The sequence below is a fragment of the Thamnophis elegans genome, chromosome Z (assembly GCF_009769535.1).
Source record: "Thamnophis elegans isolate rThaEle1 chromosome Z, rThaEle1.pri, whole genome shotgun sequence".
In the NCBI taxonomy this organism is placed as follows: domain Eukaryota; kingdom Metazoa; phylum Chordata; class Lepidosauria; order Squamata; family Colubridae; genus Thamnophis; species Thamnophis elegans.
The window spans coordinates 116,026,321-116,045,504 of NC_045558.1; the positions used below are offsets into that span (position 1 = coordinate 116,026,321).

Genomic DNA, 19,184 nt, shown 5'->3' on the forward strand with positions numbered 1-19,184 from the left:
GGCAGGAGGAAGTGCTATCAAACCAGGAAGTAGGAGCCGCAGGAGGGTTGCCGTGCCTACAACTTCGGTTTCAGTTTTTCCGATCTTCTGCCCTCTCAGATTTGCAGAGAAGTCTAATTGAAACATTTTCTTAAAGGTAGCGGCGCAGCTTTAGCCAGAGGGATGAACGGGACGAGGTGGGGCACAAGCCAGAGGGATCATCTCGATGCATCCCTGAAAGTCCCAGAAATTTGTTGTGCATTCATGCTCCTCCTCTTTCTTCCCCCTTTTTAATATTAGGTGATCCCTCTTGTGCTCTGATTTCTGCCTCATGCCATGGAGCACGCTGGGGGCAGATGGCAGGAAGCCTCGGGTGATTCTGAGGGTGAGTTTGTTCTCATGTTCAGATTTTCCCCCTCACCCCCCCCCCCCCAATGTCTCCTCACTTCTGACAGCTGTGCTTCTTCTCCCCCCACAAACAGAGGAAAATGAAAGTGTGGTGCACTCTGCGGAATCCGAAGCCACCCTGGATGCTTGCAGCCAGCGGAGAAACAATGCGGGCTTCTGGTGAATTCCTTTACGCTAATTCTTTGGTTCAAGGAGATGCAGGATGTACAATAGCATGTCTTCAGTTGTTACTACTACCACTTTCACCTCTGTTGCTGTGTGAAAACTAGCTTCTTTTTCATGTTATAGCACATCAGCTTAAGCACTTCTGCCTTGTGCCCACATTTATTTTCTAAGTATCTTTTCTACAAACTTGATATTTTTACACCTCCTCTTCCACTGGGTCGTCGTCATCCAATTTATTTGCAGCGCACTTTGTACAACTAGTGGCGTGCATTACGTTGCATGCATTCAAGCTTTGGGGAATTTTGAGTGTGGCGATAGTGTTTTATATAGTCTGAAGAAATGAGTGATGCTACAAACAGAGCTAAACTGATCTGAATCTAATCAGTGTTTGAACCCTGTTTACATTCATCTGAGCTGTGTTGTGAAAGAAAGTGGGACCTGCAATTACAATAAAAAATATAATAGAATTAAAAATGAACAAAATGATAACAGTGATATGGTTCACACTATGGTAAAACATAGTTCACTTAGTACTTAAAAAGCCACAATTGGTTGGATCGATTGCAACCAAGTTTATACAGTAAAGCAGTGTTTTTCAATCTCAGCAACTTTAAGATGTGTGGACTTCAGCTCCAAGAATTCCTCAGTCAACCATGCTGACTGGGGAATTCTGGGAGTTGAAGTCCGCACATCTTAAAGTTGCTGAGATTGAAAAACACTGCAGTAACCACAATATTTGGGTTCTTACAGTCCAGTAAGCCACAACTAAGTATGTATTCTATAGGTTAACACATTTTAGGAACCCAAACACTGATGTATGCATATGTGGTAACCTCCATGTTTCCTAAATTGTCTCCTCACACAGGCTACTTGGTCTTTGCAACAATTTTGCTTACGTGGTGATGCTGAGTGCAGCTCATGACATCCTCAGCCATCAGAAGGTGCCAGACCATAATGGGACTGCACCGGTGAGTGTGCAAGGAAGAAGTCTGTGTGTATATTTGTGTAAAAGCAGAATGAGGAACAGATCAAGAGAAAATGTCAGTTACAGGAAGAAATAAATACGTAGAAAATAAGTACAAGGGAAAAAATGTATGAAAGAATAAGGAAGTACACAAATGTGAAATAAAGCAGGACTGCTTATCTGTGGATTTTTTCTCCTATTAGTTTCAACCAGTTGAGCCAATAACCAGAGACTGAGAAGGCTGAAGTCCCTTTTATTAGATTACCTGTGAGGTAGAAAATACATTTTGGCAGAAATGTCTTAGCAGAGAGAGCTGTTTGACTTTGGTTATCTGGATCAATAAGTCCTTGACTTACAACTACTTGCTTAGTGAGCATTCAAAATTACAGTGGCACTGAAAAAAAGTGGCAGCTGTTCTCACACTCACAACCTTCACTGTATTCCCACACTCACATGATCAGAATTTAGGCACTTGGCAACCAGCATATATTTATGAGGGTCGCAGCATTTCAGGATCACGTAATTGTCATTTCTGGCCTTCCCAGTTGGCTTCCCACAAGCAAACTAGGGGAAACTGGATTCCCTTAACAACTGCAGTGATCTACTTAACCGTTGTGGCAAAAAGGTTGCAAGACTGAATGTGACTAGCTTAATAACTGCTTTGCTTAGCAACAGAAATTCTGATCCTAACTGTGGTTGTAAGTCCAGGATTATCTGTATTAAACACAGCAAGCTCGGAGTGGAGGCACTATGTCAAAGATGGTGATAAGAGACTCTTGGCATTTTTTATATTCTGTATCTTAGAATTCTCTCATGCAATATTCAGGAAGATATAACTCAGGGCTTCCAGTGATCCATAGAATCCCCCCCTCCAGTTTGTTTTGTACTACAGTATCTAGATACTCTTGTATATGTATGCATGGTAGTCCTCGACTTATGACCACAAGTGAACCCAAAATTTCTCTTGTTAAGTGAGACATTTGTTAAGTGAGTTTTGCCCCATTTTATGATTTTTCTTACCACAGTTGTTAAGTTAATCACTTAACCACAGATGGCAAATTGGTAACCCAGTTGTCAGAAAGTTATAAAAGGTGATCACATAAACTCTGGACACTGCAATGGTCATAGATATGAACCAGTTGCCAAGCATCAGAGTTTTGATCACATGATCATGGAGACGCTGCAAAGATTGTAAATGTGAAAAAGACTTTTAAGTCACTTTTTTCAATGCCATTGTAACTTGTCACTAAATGAACTGCTGTAAGTGGAGGACTACCTGTATTTACATACACATATTTAAATATGTTGTTCTGACCCAGCCTCAGCAAATAATGATAAGCTGCTTACTCATGAGTAAACACAACCCCTATTTCAAACAGGGTAGGAATAGTCTTTTATTCACATGGATAAACAAAAAACCAAACGTAATTAGTCCCAACAGACCTGGTTCTGGCTTGAAATCTGAATTGCTTGCTGGCCACTCCCACTTGCTGGCCACTCCCAAACCCCTACTGTTTATTTCCCAGCCACGGAGGGGCTGACTAGTGTCCACATCTGCTTTTCCTTGAGAGCCGGAGTATTGTTTTCCTTTGCTCTCCTCTCCTCTCTCTGTGTATACGTGCATCTGGGATGGGTCCCATCGGTTCCTCTCCCTCATTCAGCTCAGGCCCTGAAGCCCAGATAGCTGCGTCACCACTTGGGGAGGCCCCTACTCTGCCTCCGATGCTGTTTCCTTATCAGAGTCTTCCAAAGCTGGCAAAGGCTCTCCTTCAACCTCCTCCTCATCTGACTCCGCAGCTAGCCCTGCTGGCAGCTGGACGGGCCACAAAACATGTTGACCTTTTGAGATTGTCAGATGTAATGAGATTTCAGAGTGTTTTCATCAGAGATTTGCTGATTTCATGGAACTTTATTGAGTAAACACACGCTATCGTCTTTTGCTTTCTACTCAGATTCCCCCCAGTGCTTCTCCAGAGAATACCACCACCAATACTTCTGGGTATGATTGCAACACCATTTCGACTGGGGTAAGTGTAAAAGCCAGATCAGGCAGGGGAAGGAGCGAGGTGCTTTGAGGTTTTGATACCATTTTTTTTTTTTTTGCATCCTGTATAGGCGGTACTGCTGGCAGACATTTTGCCAACTCTCTTCATCAAATTCAGTGCTCCTTTTTGCATCCACTTGTTCCCATATGGGTAAGTTTGCACTGGTGCAAAATAATTAGCATATCATTGCAGGTAAAAGAAGGGAAGGTATTTTTATTTATTATTATTTCTTAAACTTTTTTATCCTGCCATTACTTTTATAAGTTACTCAAGGCTTCTTCCTCCTTTTTTTCCACACAACCACCATCCTTTGGAGTGAGTTGGGCTAAGAGAGAATGACTGGCCCAGAGTCACCCAGCTGATTTTTATACCTAAGGCAGGACTAGAACTCAAAATCTCCTGGTTCCTAGCTAGCATTTTAATGACTAAATATTATACCTAAACTCTGGGGTGAAATCAAGTTACCTTTGCTACTGGTTCGCAAATGTCAGTGCGCACTACTTCCACGCATGCACAGGACCTTCCGCGCATGCACAGAGTGTCAAAATAGGATGAGCCTGCTACTGAGCGTGCCTACAAAGATAGGTAGAACACCGAGGGGGTGGGAATCCACTGTGCCAGGTGATTTAGATTAGCTAAATCTAAAAAGCAGGAAATCCGATGATTCTAGCTAATATAAATCATGTGTCACATCTGATCCTTAGAAATACCGGTTCGGGCAAACCGGTAGCATTTTTACTACCGGTTCTAGTGAAACCGATAGCATTTCACCCCTGCCTGAACTCCTACTGGAAACTTTCTTTACATTAAAAAGAATATTCTTGATGTACGGGAAAAGCTGTACAATATTGTCATGCTTTGCATTCAAAAAAAGGATCAGTGTCTTGGGCTCTCTTTTTCAACCTGGCCATATCTACTGGTAGTACGAATAAAGGTATTCCAACATACCTGGAAATCAATGTCTATAGCAATGTTCCTCAACCTTGGCAATTTTGCATTGTATGGATTTCAACTTCCGGAATTCTCCAGTCAGAAATTAGCTTGGGAATTCTGGGAGCTGGAGTCCACACATCTTAAATTTGCTGAGGTTGAGAAACACTGCTCTAGAGAATGTTGACCTATTGTATGATTTGCTTATACAGGGGTTACATTTGCCTTTTGAAGAAAATGTGTTTATGGGTGCTTTTTTCCTATTGGAGAAAGCTGTATGTTTATATCAAGGTAAGAAATAAGTGGAATTAGGAAATTTTAGTCAAGGAGAAAGGAAATGCATAAGAAACAATCCCTTTGTTTATTGCCTGGTAGTTTGTTCTAATCTTTCTTTCTTTCTTTCTTTCTTTCTTTCTTTCTTCCTTCCTTCCTTCCTTCCTTCCTTCCTTCCTTCCTTTCTTCCCTCCCTCCCTCACCCTCCCCCCTCTCTTTCTCCCTCTCTCCTCCCCTCCCCTCTTCTCCCTCCACAGCTTGCGTGTTGCCATTTGTGTCACCTCAGCTTGGGGCAGCTTTTTACTAGTGGCCTTTTCCACCAGCACAACACAAAGCCTCCTGGGTGAGTATCGTTTTCATGTGTGTATAATCTTAAAACAGATGATTATTCAAATTTTGGAGGAAACAAGTGCGTTTGCCATTCAACTCAAGCCATTTCTTTCAACACCAAAGTCCCTTTGACTATATTTATAACCAAAAGCAACAGACTTGGCTTTGATCCATCAATAACCCTAATTTACTTGTCCTGATATACTAGAATTGTGGTTTATCGTAACTGATTTATCATGTCATTACTTGCTACACATCGAAAGTAAAATAAAATAAAATAGAAGTAGTTAAAATGATTGGAGAAATCTTAAGATTTTTATATATATATATATATATATATATATATATATATATATATATATATATATATATATATATATATATATATATATATATATATATATATTTTAAAGAAGCCAAAATATCAAACTAGACCAGGGCTCAGCAACCTTAAACACTCAAAGAGCCACAAAGGTTCTAACTGGACCCCCCCTTCAATTCTGGAGTCGATCAGAAGTCCGGTTCCCCCACCATAGAGTCTCTTCCTAGCCCGGCATTCTTTTTCTTCTACCTCTCCTACTAAAAGCCCTATCAATTGTGGAGCCAACCAGCTACAGGGAGCCACAGCAAAAGGATGAAAGAGCCACGTGCAGCTCCAGAACTACGTCTTGCTTATCCCTGAAAAGAACGCTGAATATTCCTTAAAAAGGGAATGTGGATATGGAACAGAGTATAATAAAGAAGGGGAAACCTGACCGGAATTCCAAGTAGAAGTATTCCTTCCAAAAGGCAAAACAAATAATCAGTAAAATATGTGTATATTTTAAATATTTCTGCCAAAGTTCTGAAGTTGTAAAACTAGCACAGAGATGAACATACTGCATACAACTGATAGATTTGTGACAGAAGAAACTAAGCCCAGTCCTGATCTGACTTCTGCACAGTTCAGAGATTTGATAACAATAGGACAGGTTGCTTACGTGTGGTGTCTCCTTTCTTTCTCCTCACTGCTATAGGTGTCGTGCTTGCCAGTATATCCTCTGGTCTTGGTGAAATAACATTCCTGGCACTCACATCATTTTTTAACAGGTAAACATCGAGAAGGGCAATTGTAGGATTTGGATCAGTGTTTCTCAACCTTGGAGACTTGAAGTCCTGTTGAGAAACACTGATTTGGATGGCGAATGACACTTTACAAAAGAGTTAGGTTGTAGCTCCTGCTTGCTTAACAAATTAGCCTTTGTTGCTGAGGTGCCCAGCTTTTCTGGGCCTGTAGATCCAACTGAAAATTTGAGAAACTGTCAGGGGCACCACCTTCACAAAGTGATGGTCATGAGAGTCAACTTTGTTGTAAGACTAAGTAACTTCCTTAAAAGAAAATGAGCGTGAAGGCAGGAACTGGATTTGGAATCCCAAAGTCAAATCATATATTCTCACTGGCAAAACTGAAAAATAAAAGTGCTGGTGGTCTCAAAAATGCAGCCCCTCACCCCACCCTCCTAGCAAATAGACACCACTCTCTTCATATACACAAACACGGTATATCCTGTATGGTATTTTTGGCCATCAGGTGCTAGCATCTGACTAATCTTGCCCTTACTGTATTGAGACTCCTCAAATATTAGATTTTATTCTGAGTGGTTCAAACCCTTTACTAGGAATTGATCTTGTGGATCTTTGCTTATATGATTATATATATGGTGCATTAATTTTACAAGTTTGGTACTCAGAAATGGCAGGAAGAGATATCTAACAGCCATCAAAATATGTACCATTTGGATAACTTACAAAACACCAGAATAGGCTGTAAATAGTCAAAACTATTTCCCCTTCCAAAAAGGTAATTATTCAGATAGGATACATATAGTGAACCAAGCAAAATATTTTTTGCTAACTGGCTGGGCAGGCTGTGTAACAGAGTTCAGAGGTCATTACCCAATCTTAGTTTTATTTTTTTCTTTGAAGAAAGTTTTATGCTTAATTGGGCCCAGAAACATTTGGTGGGAGAGAAGTGAGAGGAGCAGTTATAGATAAACTTTGCAGTCACCAGAACTCAGTAATTATTTATTAGTGTGACTGGACTCACATGTGCTTTGATGTTAAACTGAACTGCTGAGACTATTAAATACATTTCTGCATGTTAATAGGTGACATTTTCTTTGCCTTAATACTGTTAATAAGATTTAAAGAAGATAGATGTATTATATTAAACAGTCTGGTTGGAAAGTAGTCATAAGATGTGTATTTCTCTCTGGAAAAAATAAGCTATATGTATCCAACCTAGTTAGATTGAGCTTAGAAACATGAATTAAACAGAGTTCTTATTGGCTAGTACCTGGATAACGTATGCTCATGAGAAATGTTGAACAGCTTTTGACTCAAAAACTACTTTAGTAAAGCATGAGCATCTCTAGAGTGTATATATGCCAGTGGTGGTATGCTGCCGTTTTGCACTGATTCAGGCACACCGGTAGTGGTGGTGGCGTGAGGCTCCGCCCACCCACCCTGATGTCATCGGTTCCACCACAAAACCGCGGTAGACTAAAGCACGCTCGACGAAAGCGCGTACGTGATGTCATCACAGCGCGACGAAAACAGCACGCTGTGAGCGGTAAACTTAAAATTAACGCGTAAATCTAAACCTACCCCCCCAAACCTAAACCTAACCCTAAGCCTAACCCTTAACCTAACCCTAACCCTAAACCTAACCCTAACCCTTAACCTAACCCTAAACCTAAACCTAACCCTTACCTTTATGTGAATCAGCTTGCTTTAAAAGCGCTTTTTAAAGCGCCCTTTTTTCTCCGCGGTCGTATTTGTCGTGCTGCTGATGACGTCAGGTACGCACTTTAATCGGGCGTGCTTTAGTGGACCGCGGTTTTGACGGGTCACGGATGTCATCAAGGACCTTCTGCGCATGCTCCCTCTTCTGTGCATGTTTCTGTACACTTCCGCTACCAAACCGGTAGTGAAGAAAATAGAATACTATCTCTGATATATGCATCATTTTAAAAAGATATCTAATGCCAAACAATCCCTTATTTTTTTTGCTTACAAGAACTGTGGTTAGATTTGAAGTGATTATGTGGAAGTTGTATACAAAAAGTTCTCGAACTCATGTTGTTTCCTTTGCTTCTCTTCCCACAAGTGCTGTAGTGTCTGCCTGGTCATCTGGAACAGGTGGGGCTGGCTTGATTGGGGCCCTTTCCTACCTCGGACTGACCCAGATAGGCCTGTCTCCGCAGGATACTCTCCTCTTTATGACCATTGTTCCTGTTATCATGCTGGCCAGGTGAGGTCTAAAATCAGGGTGTGCAAAGAGAGCCACATGCAGATGCAAAAAAAGGAAAGGTGAAAACATTGTCAAGAAGACAAATTGAGAGCCAGTTTGGTCTAGTGGTGAAGGCACTAGTCCAGAAGCCAGGAGACTGTGAGTTCTAATCTCACCTTAGCCAAAAGCCAACTGGGTGACGTTGGGCCAGCCACTCTCTCTCAGCCCACCTCACCTCACAGGGTGGTTGTTGTGGGGAAAATAGGAAGAGGAACGAGTATTTATGGAAATAATAAAGATGGGCAATGAATGAATGATGGTGACTAGGAAAGCATAAAATGAAGCACGAAGCAGGATATTGACTGCATATGAAATATATGAATGTGCTGTACTTTGGACCCAGAATCAAAAAAGTCCTCTGAAGCAGGAAGATACCAGAGGTGGTATTCAGCAGGTTCTGACCAGTTCTGGAGAACCGGTTGTGGAAATTTTGAGAAGTTTGGAGAACCGTTAAATGCCATTTCTGACTGGCCGCACCCCCATCTATTCTCTGCCTCCCGAGTCCCAGTTGATCGGGAGGGAATGGGGATTTTTCAGTAACTTTCCCCCGGAAGGGGATGGGAATGGAGATTTTACAGTATCCTTCCCCTGCCATGCCCACCAAGCCACGCCCACAGAATCGGTAGTAAAAAAAAATTGAATTCCACCACTGATGGGTACCCATGGCAGCAGCTGCAATGGGATGTGAGAATAACCTTGAGAGACAGGAGGAAAAGCCACAATATACACAACATCTGATAAATCTAAATACCAAACAGGAATGTAACTGGAGAAAAGTCACAGAATTAACCCTCCCTTGTTTTGTAGAACATAAAAGCAGGAGTGGAGGAGGCACATTCTGACTTGCAAGATTCTATTATTATAATCTTATAATAAAATTAGTTTTAGTGTTCATAACTTGGATTTCTTGATGTAGACTGTCTTGAAATGCTGACAACAATCTTGCAAGTCTCAGTGTCCTTGGGAGAGTGTGACAAAAATATTGGTTCATCTTGCTTCTTTTTGTAGCACTTCGTTATAGTCTATAGCTTACAAAATACAAAATGGTCAATGAAATTATTTTTCTGCTAGCTGTTGTTTGCCAACCAAGGTTCTAGAATCTCACAGAAAATTGCAAAGTTTTATTTGGATGCTCATTAGATCCAATGCTTCAATTTAGGGAAGAATGAAATGTAATTACATAGAAACAAAAGTTACAGTGTTATTCTGTATTACGTGATCTAGTTGTATTTCAATTTTATATTGTTGAATGTATTGGCTGGGGTCTGTCATAAAATTGAATTATTATAAAGAAAAGTTATTTTAAGAAGAAGCAGAAAAGCATCACCACTTTGTACCGGTAGTAGTGATCATATAGAATAGAATAGAATAGAATAGAATAGAATAGAATAGAATAGAATAGAATAGAATTCTTCATTGGCCAAGTATGATTGGACACACAAGGAATTTGTCTTTGGTACATATGCTCTCAGTGTACATAAAAAAAGATATATTCGTCAAGAATCATAAGGTACAGCACTTAATGATAGTCATAGGGTACAAATAAACAACCAGGAAACAATCAGTATCAATATAAAGATTCAAGCAGCAAAGTTACAGTCATACAGTCATAAGTGGGAGGAGATGCATGATAGGAACAATGAGAAGATATTTGTGAAGATGCTGTTTTCTTTTCTTTTTTACATTTGAATATACGTCAGTCCTTCTCCATCCCCTTCAAAAATGTTTGTTTTAACTGTTCCTAAGATTATAGAACTTTAGGTAGTCTCCCTAATTTATACTTCACACCTTAATTGAGGATTGGAGAGCCTGCATGGCTTGCAGTTCTTAGATCAGTATTTCTCAAACTTGGCCACTTGAAGATGCATGGACTTCAACTCCCAGAATTCCCCAGCCAACCCTCTCAAGACAGGCATCCATTTTCAAGGAAAAATAAGGGGGGGGGAGAGAGACTTAATAACTACATTAATGAGTTTTACCTGCACCTACCCCAGAAAATGGGGAACAAAGAATCAACCAGAAATTCTTCCCTTACCCCCTCTATAGTTGCCACTGAAGTGTCCTTTACTTTCTCCCTCCCTCCCTCCCTCCCTCCCTCCCTCCCTCCCTCTCTCTCTTATTTATATTTCATGTTTCTGGACCACCCATTGTGCCCTCGAAGAAGGGCACTGGATAACATTTGGTTTTTAAACATTTGTTTTTTAAATGTGACATTAGACACAAAAAGGATCCTTCCCATTGTTTGAGCTGATGAGAATAATAACAATAAGCGAACAATCTGATGAAATCTTAAAGTAATGTGTTCTTGCTAGTCACAAGCAAGCTATGGCTTATTTTGGGGATAACAACTGTAATATCAACCTGGCGGGAACTTGTTATGATCCATGACCATCTCCCTGCTTCTCCACCTCCATAGCTATTGCTTCCTGCTGGCTCCCCCTCCTCAAGCCCCTCGCTGTGGCTGGGGGGTCTGCAAGCCAAAATCGCCACGTGCCCCTTCTGTGATTCAACAGCCTCTTCTCGGGGACAGGTTGACACACCCTCAAAGTAAGTGACTTTTTTTGTGAATGGCTCCCCTGATCTCAGAAGTGGAAAGCATGTTCCATTAATGCATGTTTTTCTCTCTGAAAAATGCCCCTGCGGCATCCTTCACTGGGACGCCCTCTGCTCAGGCCAAAGGTAGGAATGATTTTATCGCAAACCTTGTCATCTTTTAAATTAATTATGGGCAAACTGCTTGCATCCACACCATGAAGCCTCTTTTGAAGGGCCTGCTCGGTGCCCACAATGTTTGGAGGGGGAGTTGTAGGTTTTTAAGACACAACACATGGGCGTAGGGTGGCGGTGGTATTAAACCTTTGTTGCTCAGGGAGACTATTTAATTCCTTTAAACCCCCTTGTTCCAAATCAAACAAAACACAGAGACTCCTCAAGTTGCGACCATAATGGAGCCTGCCCATCACAATTATAATTTGTGATGGTCGTAAAATGACCAACCTAATTTTCTCATCTTTTTTGCAATGGTCGTTAAGTGAATAAATTTGGTTATTATGTAAACATGGTCATTAAGCAAATAAATAGTTCGTGATGGGTGCGATTTTGATGAAAACTGGAAGTAAATGATGGTGGCATCGTAAAATGCAGTCACATGACTGGGATGATGCAAACAGCTGCAAATGCAACTTGGTTTGTAGGAGCCCAAAATATGGTCACATCATCGAGGGGCCTCGAACAGTGGCAACACTTCAAATCCAGTTCATAAGTCCCCCTACCCTGAAGTAGATCTATCACAAGTTCAGTTGCTAAGCAGATGATCATAAGTCAATGCTAACTCAGTTAACATCAGGTCACTCTTTGGTTGTGGGCTTCCCCACAGCTTTGTGTGTTTCTCAGAGGAAAACACACTGTCATTATAATTTCAATTACTCTCTCCTTCCTCCAGTGATACAAAAACCTCAGCTCACCTTGCAGGAAAAAGAACAGGTGGCCAAGGTAAGAAGCCTGCTTAGAGAAAGTGGGAAGGACCTTTTGAGCTGTGCAAGTGTAAATAGGTGGTTCCTGTAGGTGGTTAAGTGGGGACCAATGTTAAGTGTGCCTAGGGAACAATTGATACGTGTAGCATTTTTAGGAGGATCTCTTTTGTAAGAATATTGTACAGCTATTTAATCTTTTCGTCATAGATTTCCTTTACTTACTTTACTTTATTGTCATTGTACGTATATACACAGTTTACACATACAACAAAATTCACATAACACTCAGAGATCAGGCCCAACACACATAACAATCCCCAAACACCCCCCTTCCACCAAAAAAATATTCCCTGCCCCTAAACCACCCAAACATTCACACAACAGACTAAGTGGTGTTGTCCAATAGCTCACTGATGGTGGCCCTTTAGTTCATTGTTGAGTGCAATTATATCTCTGGGATAAAAGCTATTCAGAAGACGTGTGGCCCTAGTTTTAATTGTTCTGTACCTTCTGCCAGAAGGCAACAGTCTAAAAAGCAGAATGGGAAGAGTCTCTGAAAATGTTGTGCAACTTCCTCAAACAGCAATATGCGAAGATGTCATCCAGGGCTGGTAGCTAAAGCCCAGTGTTATTCTGGGCAGTCTTAATGATTCTCTGTAGAGCTTTTTTGTCTGCTGCAGAGCTGCTCCCATACAATGCAAGAATGCCGCATGTCAGGACACTCTCAATAGTGCTGTGATAGTAGGATAGAAATAGATGCTGAGATAGATTTATCTTCCTTAGCATTCTCAGGAAGTATAGCCTCTTCTATGCCTTCTTCACAAGCATGTTAGCATTCATGGTCCATGAATGAGATGGGATTTATATCTGAGATATAAATGCCCAGAAATTTTAAACTACCAACCCTCTCCACCTCCTTGCCATTTATGTACAATGGTAAATGTACATCTCTCTTCCTCCTCAAGTCAATTATAAGTTATTTGGCTTTTTGGGTGTTAAGTGTAAGATTATTTTCTTTACACCACACAATGTCAGCACTTGTACTTCCTTCCTATAAGCAGACTCATTGTTCTCTGGAAAGAGATGGGTTAAAAACATGGCAGCAAAAGGCAAGAAGAAAGAACATTACTTAAATACATTTTATAAATATTAGTGAAGAAGATAGGGCAGTTGTGCAGTAAAAGCCTAGAAGTATCTTAAATTTGAAAAAGAGGATTTAAAAAAACCAGAAGGAGGCCCGCTGGACTAGGAGTAGAAAGGCTCAAGTTTTACTTCAATTTCTGTCATGGAAACTCCCTGAGTGAATTTGGGTCACTTGTTTCCTCTCAGCTCAACTTACTCACAGGCATGTAATTGTGAGGAAAAAGTATGAGGAGAGATCACTCCATGTATTTCCCCTTCAATCCCGAACAAAAAACAAATGATATAAATTTAATAATAAACAGAGACTGGATCAAAACACATTTTGGGAACAGTAGATGGACAATATACAAATAATTAATTTCTATTGGAAATCAACCTTCTTGCCTTTCAAACTCATGTTTTTTTCAATTATACCTTTAATTTCCCATATTTCTGTCATCAAAAATACCTAAGATGTGATGGTTTATTATGGTTTATAGTTGCAATCTTCTGTGATAACATAGGTTTCAGCATCATACATACATACATACATGTATCATGCATATTGTAACCTTCATGCACAAGGTTTTCATGCACTAAATTATAAACTTAGTAAAACACATTATTTTTGTTGTAATCTAGGCCTTCATGCACAAGGCCTAGATTACAACAAAAATAATGTGTTTTACTAAATTTATAACTCTGAAGTACATCTGCTTCTATTAACTCAGAGTTGAGTGCTATACAAATTTAATACATCATCACCTCAACCTTGTCCATGGACTGTAACTGTATCACATGAATATATTTTTCCTGTAACTTCAAGTAATCCATGTGATTTGGTACTTTAAAACAGAGGTAGTCCTTGACTTACAACCATTCATTTAGTGATCATTCAAAGTTGCAATGTCACTGAAAAAGTGAATTATGCCCAATTTTCATATTGTTGCAACATCACATGATCAGAATTCAGATTTTTGCAATTAGCATATATTTATGACAGTTGCAGTGTCCCGGGTCAGATGATCACCTTTTGTGACTTTCTGACAAGAAAGGTCAATGTGGAGACCAGATTCACTTAACAACCATGTTTCTAACTTAACAATTGCAGTGATTCACTTAACAACGGTGGCAAGAAAGGACATAAAATGTGATAATTTGTCTTGTTTAACAGTGGAAATATTGGGCTCAAGTGTGGTTGTAAGTTGAGGACTACCTGTACATTTTGGCTTTAACATTTTAATGCTTTAATTTATAAGAATTTTCAGAAGCAGTTCTTGCGGTATCTGCATGTTATTTATATGCAAACATTCACGCATAACACAATATTTCCAAATTATGGTTAGGTTGATGATGGTGTTACTTGTAGGAAGAAGGGCCTGATGGTTTCTTAAACAATTTGGCTGTTCACACAATGAACTCATTCACTTTGTTTCTTTCAGGGTCTTTTAAAATACCTCATTCCCTTGTCTGTGGTGTATTTTGCCGAATACTTCATCAATCAGGGTCTGGTGAGTGGAATTATTCCTTTATTGGTAGTCGATGTTGGTCAGGGGTGGGTTCCTGCCACTTCTAACCTCTTCTATAGAAGAGGTTCCACAAATCTACCGTGCCATTTAGAACCGGTTCCAGCTCCCTCCCCCCACCCGTCCACACCATGCTTGCCCCGCCCGCCGTTGGCTGGCTCACCAATCGCCCCACCCACCTCTAAGAGTCCTATATAAACCTTAAAGTCTTAAAGCTGTCAAGTTTGAACACCCTTGGGGTTTTTTTCCTAAAGGGTTAGGGGTGCAAGGGTCTTGTAACTTGACAACTTTAAGACTTGTGTGGTTCAAATGCCAGAGTTTCTGAGCCAACATTTTGGTTGCTAAGCAAGAGCGTTGTTAAGTGAGTTTCACCACATTTTACAAGTTGGCCATGCCCACCCAGTCACATGATTGCCAAGCCACTCCCACTCGGTCACATGGCTGGCAAGCCACTCCCACCCGATCACATGGGCAGCAAGCAAAGCGGGCCACACCTACAGAAGAAGTTCTAAAAAATTTTGAGGCTTTTTCTTTTTAACATTGACTCTCTGCCTTGTTTTTTCCCCAGTTTGAATTGTTGTATTTTCGAAACACAACTTTAAATCATCCCCAACAATATCGCTGGTAAGTGGCAAAGTGATAAAATAGCTACTTTTTGTTTGGTGCTTTCAAAATGTTAGACTGTAACCCCCCATTAGCCTCATCCAACACTGAATAAGATAACTGGATGTTACTTTGTGGAGAAAAAATGAATTACTAACTGAGTGAGAAGAGTTGGTAGGCTAGAAAAAAGATACAAGCATTTGTTTAGCAATTGTTCAAAGTGACAGCTGTCAGGGTTCCAAGTAACAAGTCCATGCTAAGCAAAACTCCAAGGCAGATAGATTCCTCAAAGAGTAGCTTTATTGGAAATATCATATTGGCACAAATCTGGTTAAAACTGACTCTGAAGACTTCCGCAGTTTTCACCTAATTACAAGTCAAACCTTTCCCATTGTCTCAAAACAATCAGTCACATGGTCCAATCACAGTGCATTCTGGCTGCCAGGTGACATCACTCTGCCTTCCTCCGACTAGGTGTGAGAATGTCCTTGGTTTTAAAGAGAAAATATTTTGTTTTGGCTACAGAATCTCAATTATCTCAAATCCCCCCTCCCTATCCCTCAGCTCCAGTGTGGCAATGCTGAAGCTGTCAAAAATGTCTTTAGTTAAGTCAGCTTCAGGGTTGACAATAATGGCAGTGGAAAAAAATCAGTTACAACCAGTCATTTCACCGAACAACCATTGTAGCATCACTATAGTCACCGGATCAAAATTTGGGCACTTGGCAATGAGCATATAGTTATGATCAGTTGGGATCATGTGATCGCCATTTGAACCTTCCCAGCCAGCTTCCAACAAGCAAAGTCAATACGAAAGCTGGATTTGCTTAACAACTGCATAATTCACTTAACAACTGCAGTTCTTCATTTAACAACTGTGGCAAAAATCATTTGTAAAATCCGGAGTAACTCATTTAACAATTGCTTTGTCTAGTGACAGAAAATTTGGTCCTAATTGTAGTCACAAGTTAAGGATTACCTCTAGATGTGAAAACTCTTGTGCGACTTCTGGAGGATTTTTTAATATTTACAGTTAGTATATTCATATATAGAAGTAACAATTTAACCAACCATATTGTGGCTTAAGCCGAATTCTTTCTGTCTTTTTGCAGGTATCAGATGCTCTATCAGGCAGGGGTTTTTATTTCCCGTTCCTCTGCCAGTTGTATACGGATCCGAAAAATATGGGTTCTGGCTATATTGCAGGTAAAAAATTCTGCTCACCAATGTTTCCCCTTCTTCTCCATGTAATGATTCCTTCCCATCTCTTTAAAACAGCTCCTCTCTTGATTGTAAGATTTATTCCATTCCTCCCACTTGTTTTGTATTTATGTATTAGAATTATTTACATTCAGCATACTTTCATAGGCTCAAGGTGGTTTGCATCAGGCAAATGAATAAAAATAACAAAATCTGACTAGCGTAAACAATTCAGCATTCCATTAACATCATGAATAGCTGTCAGAATCAATCAAGAGGTATTCATCAGGGGCATAAGCTACTAATATCTGTGAAAGGTATTTGATTTTAAAAACCTGAGAGCAAGGCTGATTAAAAGCAAAAGAGAACCGGCGAGCCTCTATTGGAATAATCTGTGACCTGCCACCGTAAACTATGTCTTGTCTATGATTTGGCTTCCCGAAAATTGCTACCATTTTACCAGGCTAATTTTCTTTTGTTCTCCCCTAGTGCCTGAATATGGTGTTTCTCCTATTTGCCGTGAGCTACTTGTTTCTACCCAGTATCTTTTTGGTTTTCGTGCTGATATTGTATGAGGGATTGCTGGGAGGAGCTGGCTATGTGAACACTTTCCATTGTGTCAGTGAAGAGGTGAGTTTGAAGGAAGAAGCAAGAGCTGGGGTTGGAAGGATGGAAGATCAGTTACATGTTGGGTGGATAGAAGAGAGCATCTCATGCTCAAATGTGTAGAACAAATAAGCATCCTATGACACTGCATTGCCCTTCTTTCATAGTCCTTGACATCCTGCTGACCATAATATCTTAACACTGGCAAGAGAGTGCCCACATCATCCCACCCAAATTTAATTAGGAAACACATCAAAATTGTAATATAGGTTCTAAATATAGCCTTTCACAATTACCATATTTTTCGGAGTATAAGGCAGACCTTTTTTCCCTCAAAAGAGGCTGAAAATCTGGGTGCATCTTATACACTGAATACAGCATTTTTTGCCTCCCAAAACCCTGCCCCCTTCACCAAAATGGCCGTACATAACTTTTAGGAAGCTTTCAGAGTGCTCCTTGGGGGCTGAGGAGGGCAGAAATGAGCAAAAATGCTCCCCAGCCTCCAGGAGGACTCTATAAGCCTCCTAAAGGCTATCCATACCCTTTTTCTGGACAAAAAAATGGGCCTGTTTTTGTGAAAATGGGCCATTTTAGGGAGGTTTGCAGACTGCAAAAAACATTTTTTTTAATTTGCTTCTTCAAAACCTTGGTGCATCTTATACACCGGTGCATCTTATACTCTGAAAAATATGGTAACCACCCATCAAAGTAACTTCCCAGATCTAGTCTATTTCATAGTGGCCTTTTCCTCAGCTGGCTAAAGGATGATAAATTGTGGCTCTTAACCAGAAGGTACTCCCACCTAGAATAAAATATGAATTATAAGATTTGCAGGGCTTCTCTGCAAACAAACTCAATGGTCCTCTTTAACTAGTATAGGAAACAACAAATATTTTCATCACTTGTTTTGGAAATGGGGAGAACTGGGCATTTCAGCTAGGGGGCAATCCTGAAGTTGAAAGGAACAGTTAATTTCTTTGAAGACTTTGATATTTGGTTATCCAACTTGTTTCAATACATCCAGTGTCATGGCAAAGAAATATGATTCCTCCCCCCCCCCCTCTTTTCTTACATGCAGAGCAAGCCAGAACATCGAGAATTTGCCATGGGAGTAGCTTGCATAGCTGATACTTTGGGTATCTCGCTTTCAGGGGCCATTGCCATCCCTGTGCACAACTATTTCTGTCACCTTCCTTGAAGTCTGTTTTCCAGCGGGATCAACAGTTGTCTTGGTATAATTCACCTTTGTTCTTCAGTAGGCTGATGCCCAACTGTATGGAGGGGAAACTCCTGGGTGTTATTAGTATTGACTGACCTCCAAGCACAAGAAAAAAGGAGTATCAGAAGTTGCTAGGAATTTATCCTCTTGGCTTAATTTCCTGAACATTCTGATTTGGGAAATTAGATCTTTTTAATGAGCCCAGTTGTGTTTTTTCCTCTTCACATTGTATAGGATTTAGCAGGGTTAAAGTAGGAAAACGCACTTGCTGTTGGATGGAATCATGTTATAGAGTTCTCAAAGGTGTAATACTTTTAATGAAGAACAGAGTGAAATGAAAACAGTTCAGAAGATGCCTCTCTAAATAACTGGATTCAAGAGAGAGAGAAAAGAGATTCTATGTTTTATTCATAAGTGAGTATGTTAGAAATCAAATGCTCACGATCTGCTGCTTTCTAAATTTAGTCAGTAAGGCAAACTGTCGGAGAACTGTTACTGTTGCTAAATGATTATTCTATATCAGAGTACGATAAAGTTAGTAAGTTTACATTTGTGGACTTCTGTGATTATTTGAAATGACTGAGCAAAAATTGGAAATAGACATTGGAATTACAGGCAGAAGTTACAAGAGAGAAAATGCCAGCTAAATAAAAAATAAAACTGTTCTCCAACTGATTTCTGGATTCTTGTGATTAATAAGGATAGAGCTGGGCTAAATTTTTCTAATGTGAATGACTGGATTCTCAGAGATACAGTCCAACGACACTGTGTTAAAACTGACATTGAAGTTTCTCTAAGGTAAACACCCTTAATACTCCAAAGTGAGTATTTAGCTTCCAGAAAATGTACTTCCTTTGGTAGCAGCTTCCCTGTTCTCAGAACTAGCTAAGATTTGTAGTTGTCACTTTACAGTAGTGCCCCCACACACACCTTTTGAGTGCCAGGGAACAGTTCTGTGGAGGGTGCTTCTTTCTGGAGCAGGAAGACGTGATTTTGTGCCTTGCCTGGATG

General features: G+C 40.2%; 1 protein-coding gene across 1 annotated transcript; it reads left to right on the plus strand.

The window, feature by feature from the left end:
• On the plus strand, positions 1-18,848 carry CLN3 (CLN3 lysosomal/endosomal transmembrane protein, battenin). Its single transcript, XM_032237002.1, has 16 exons — positions 1-136; positions 280-364; positions 462-546; positions 1,418-1,520; positions 3,469-3,543; positions 3,632-3,711; positions 5,022-5,107; positions 6,111-6,183; positions 8,243-8,386; positions 10,842-10,972; positions 11,868-11,917; positions 14,463-14,531; positions 15,115-15,170; positions 16,261-16,354; positions 16,838-16,978; positions 18,033-18,848. Exons 2-16 carry the CDS (start codon positions 316-318, stop codon positions 18,150-18,152), a joined length of 1,356 nt encoding a protein of 451 aa, XP_032092893.1. The 5' UTR covers positions 1-136; positions 280-315; the 3' UTR covers positions 18,153-18,848.
• Positions 18,849-19,184: the final 336 nt, after the last annotated feature.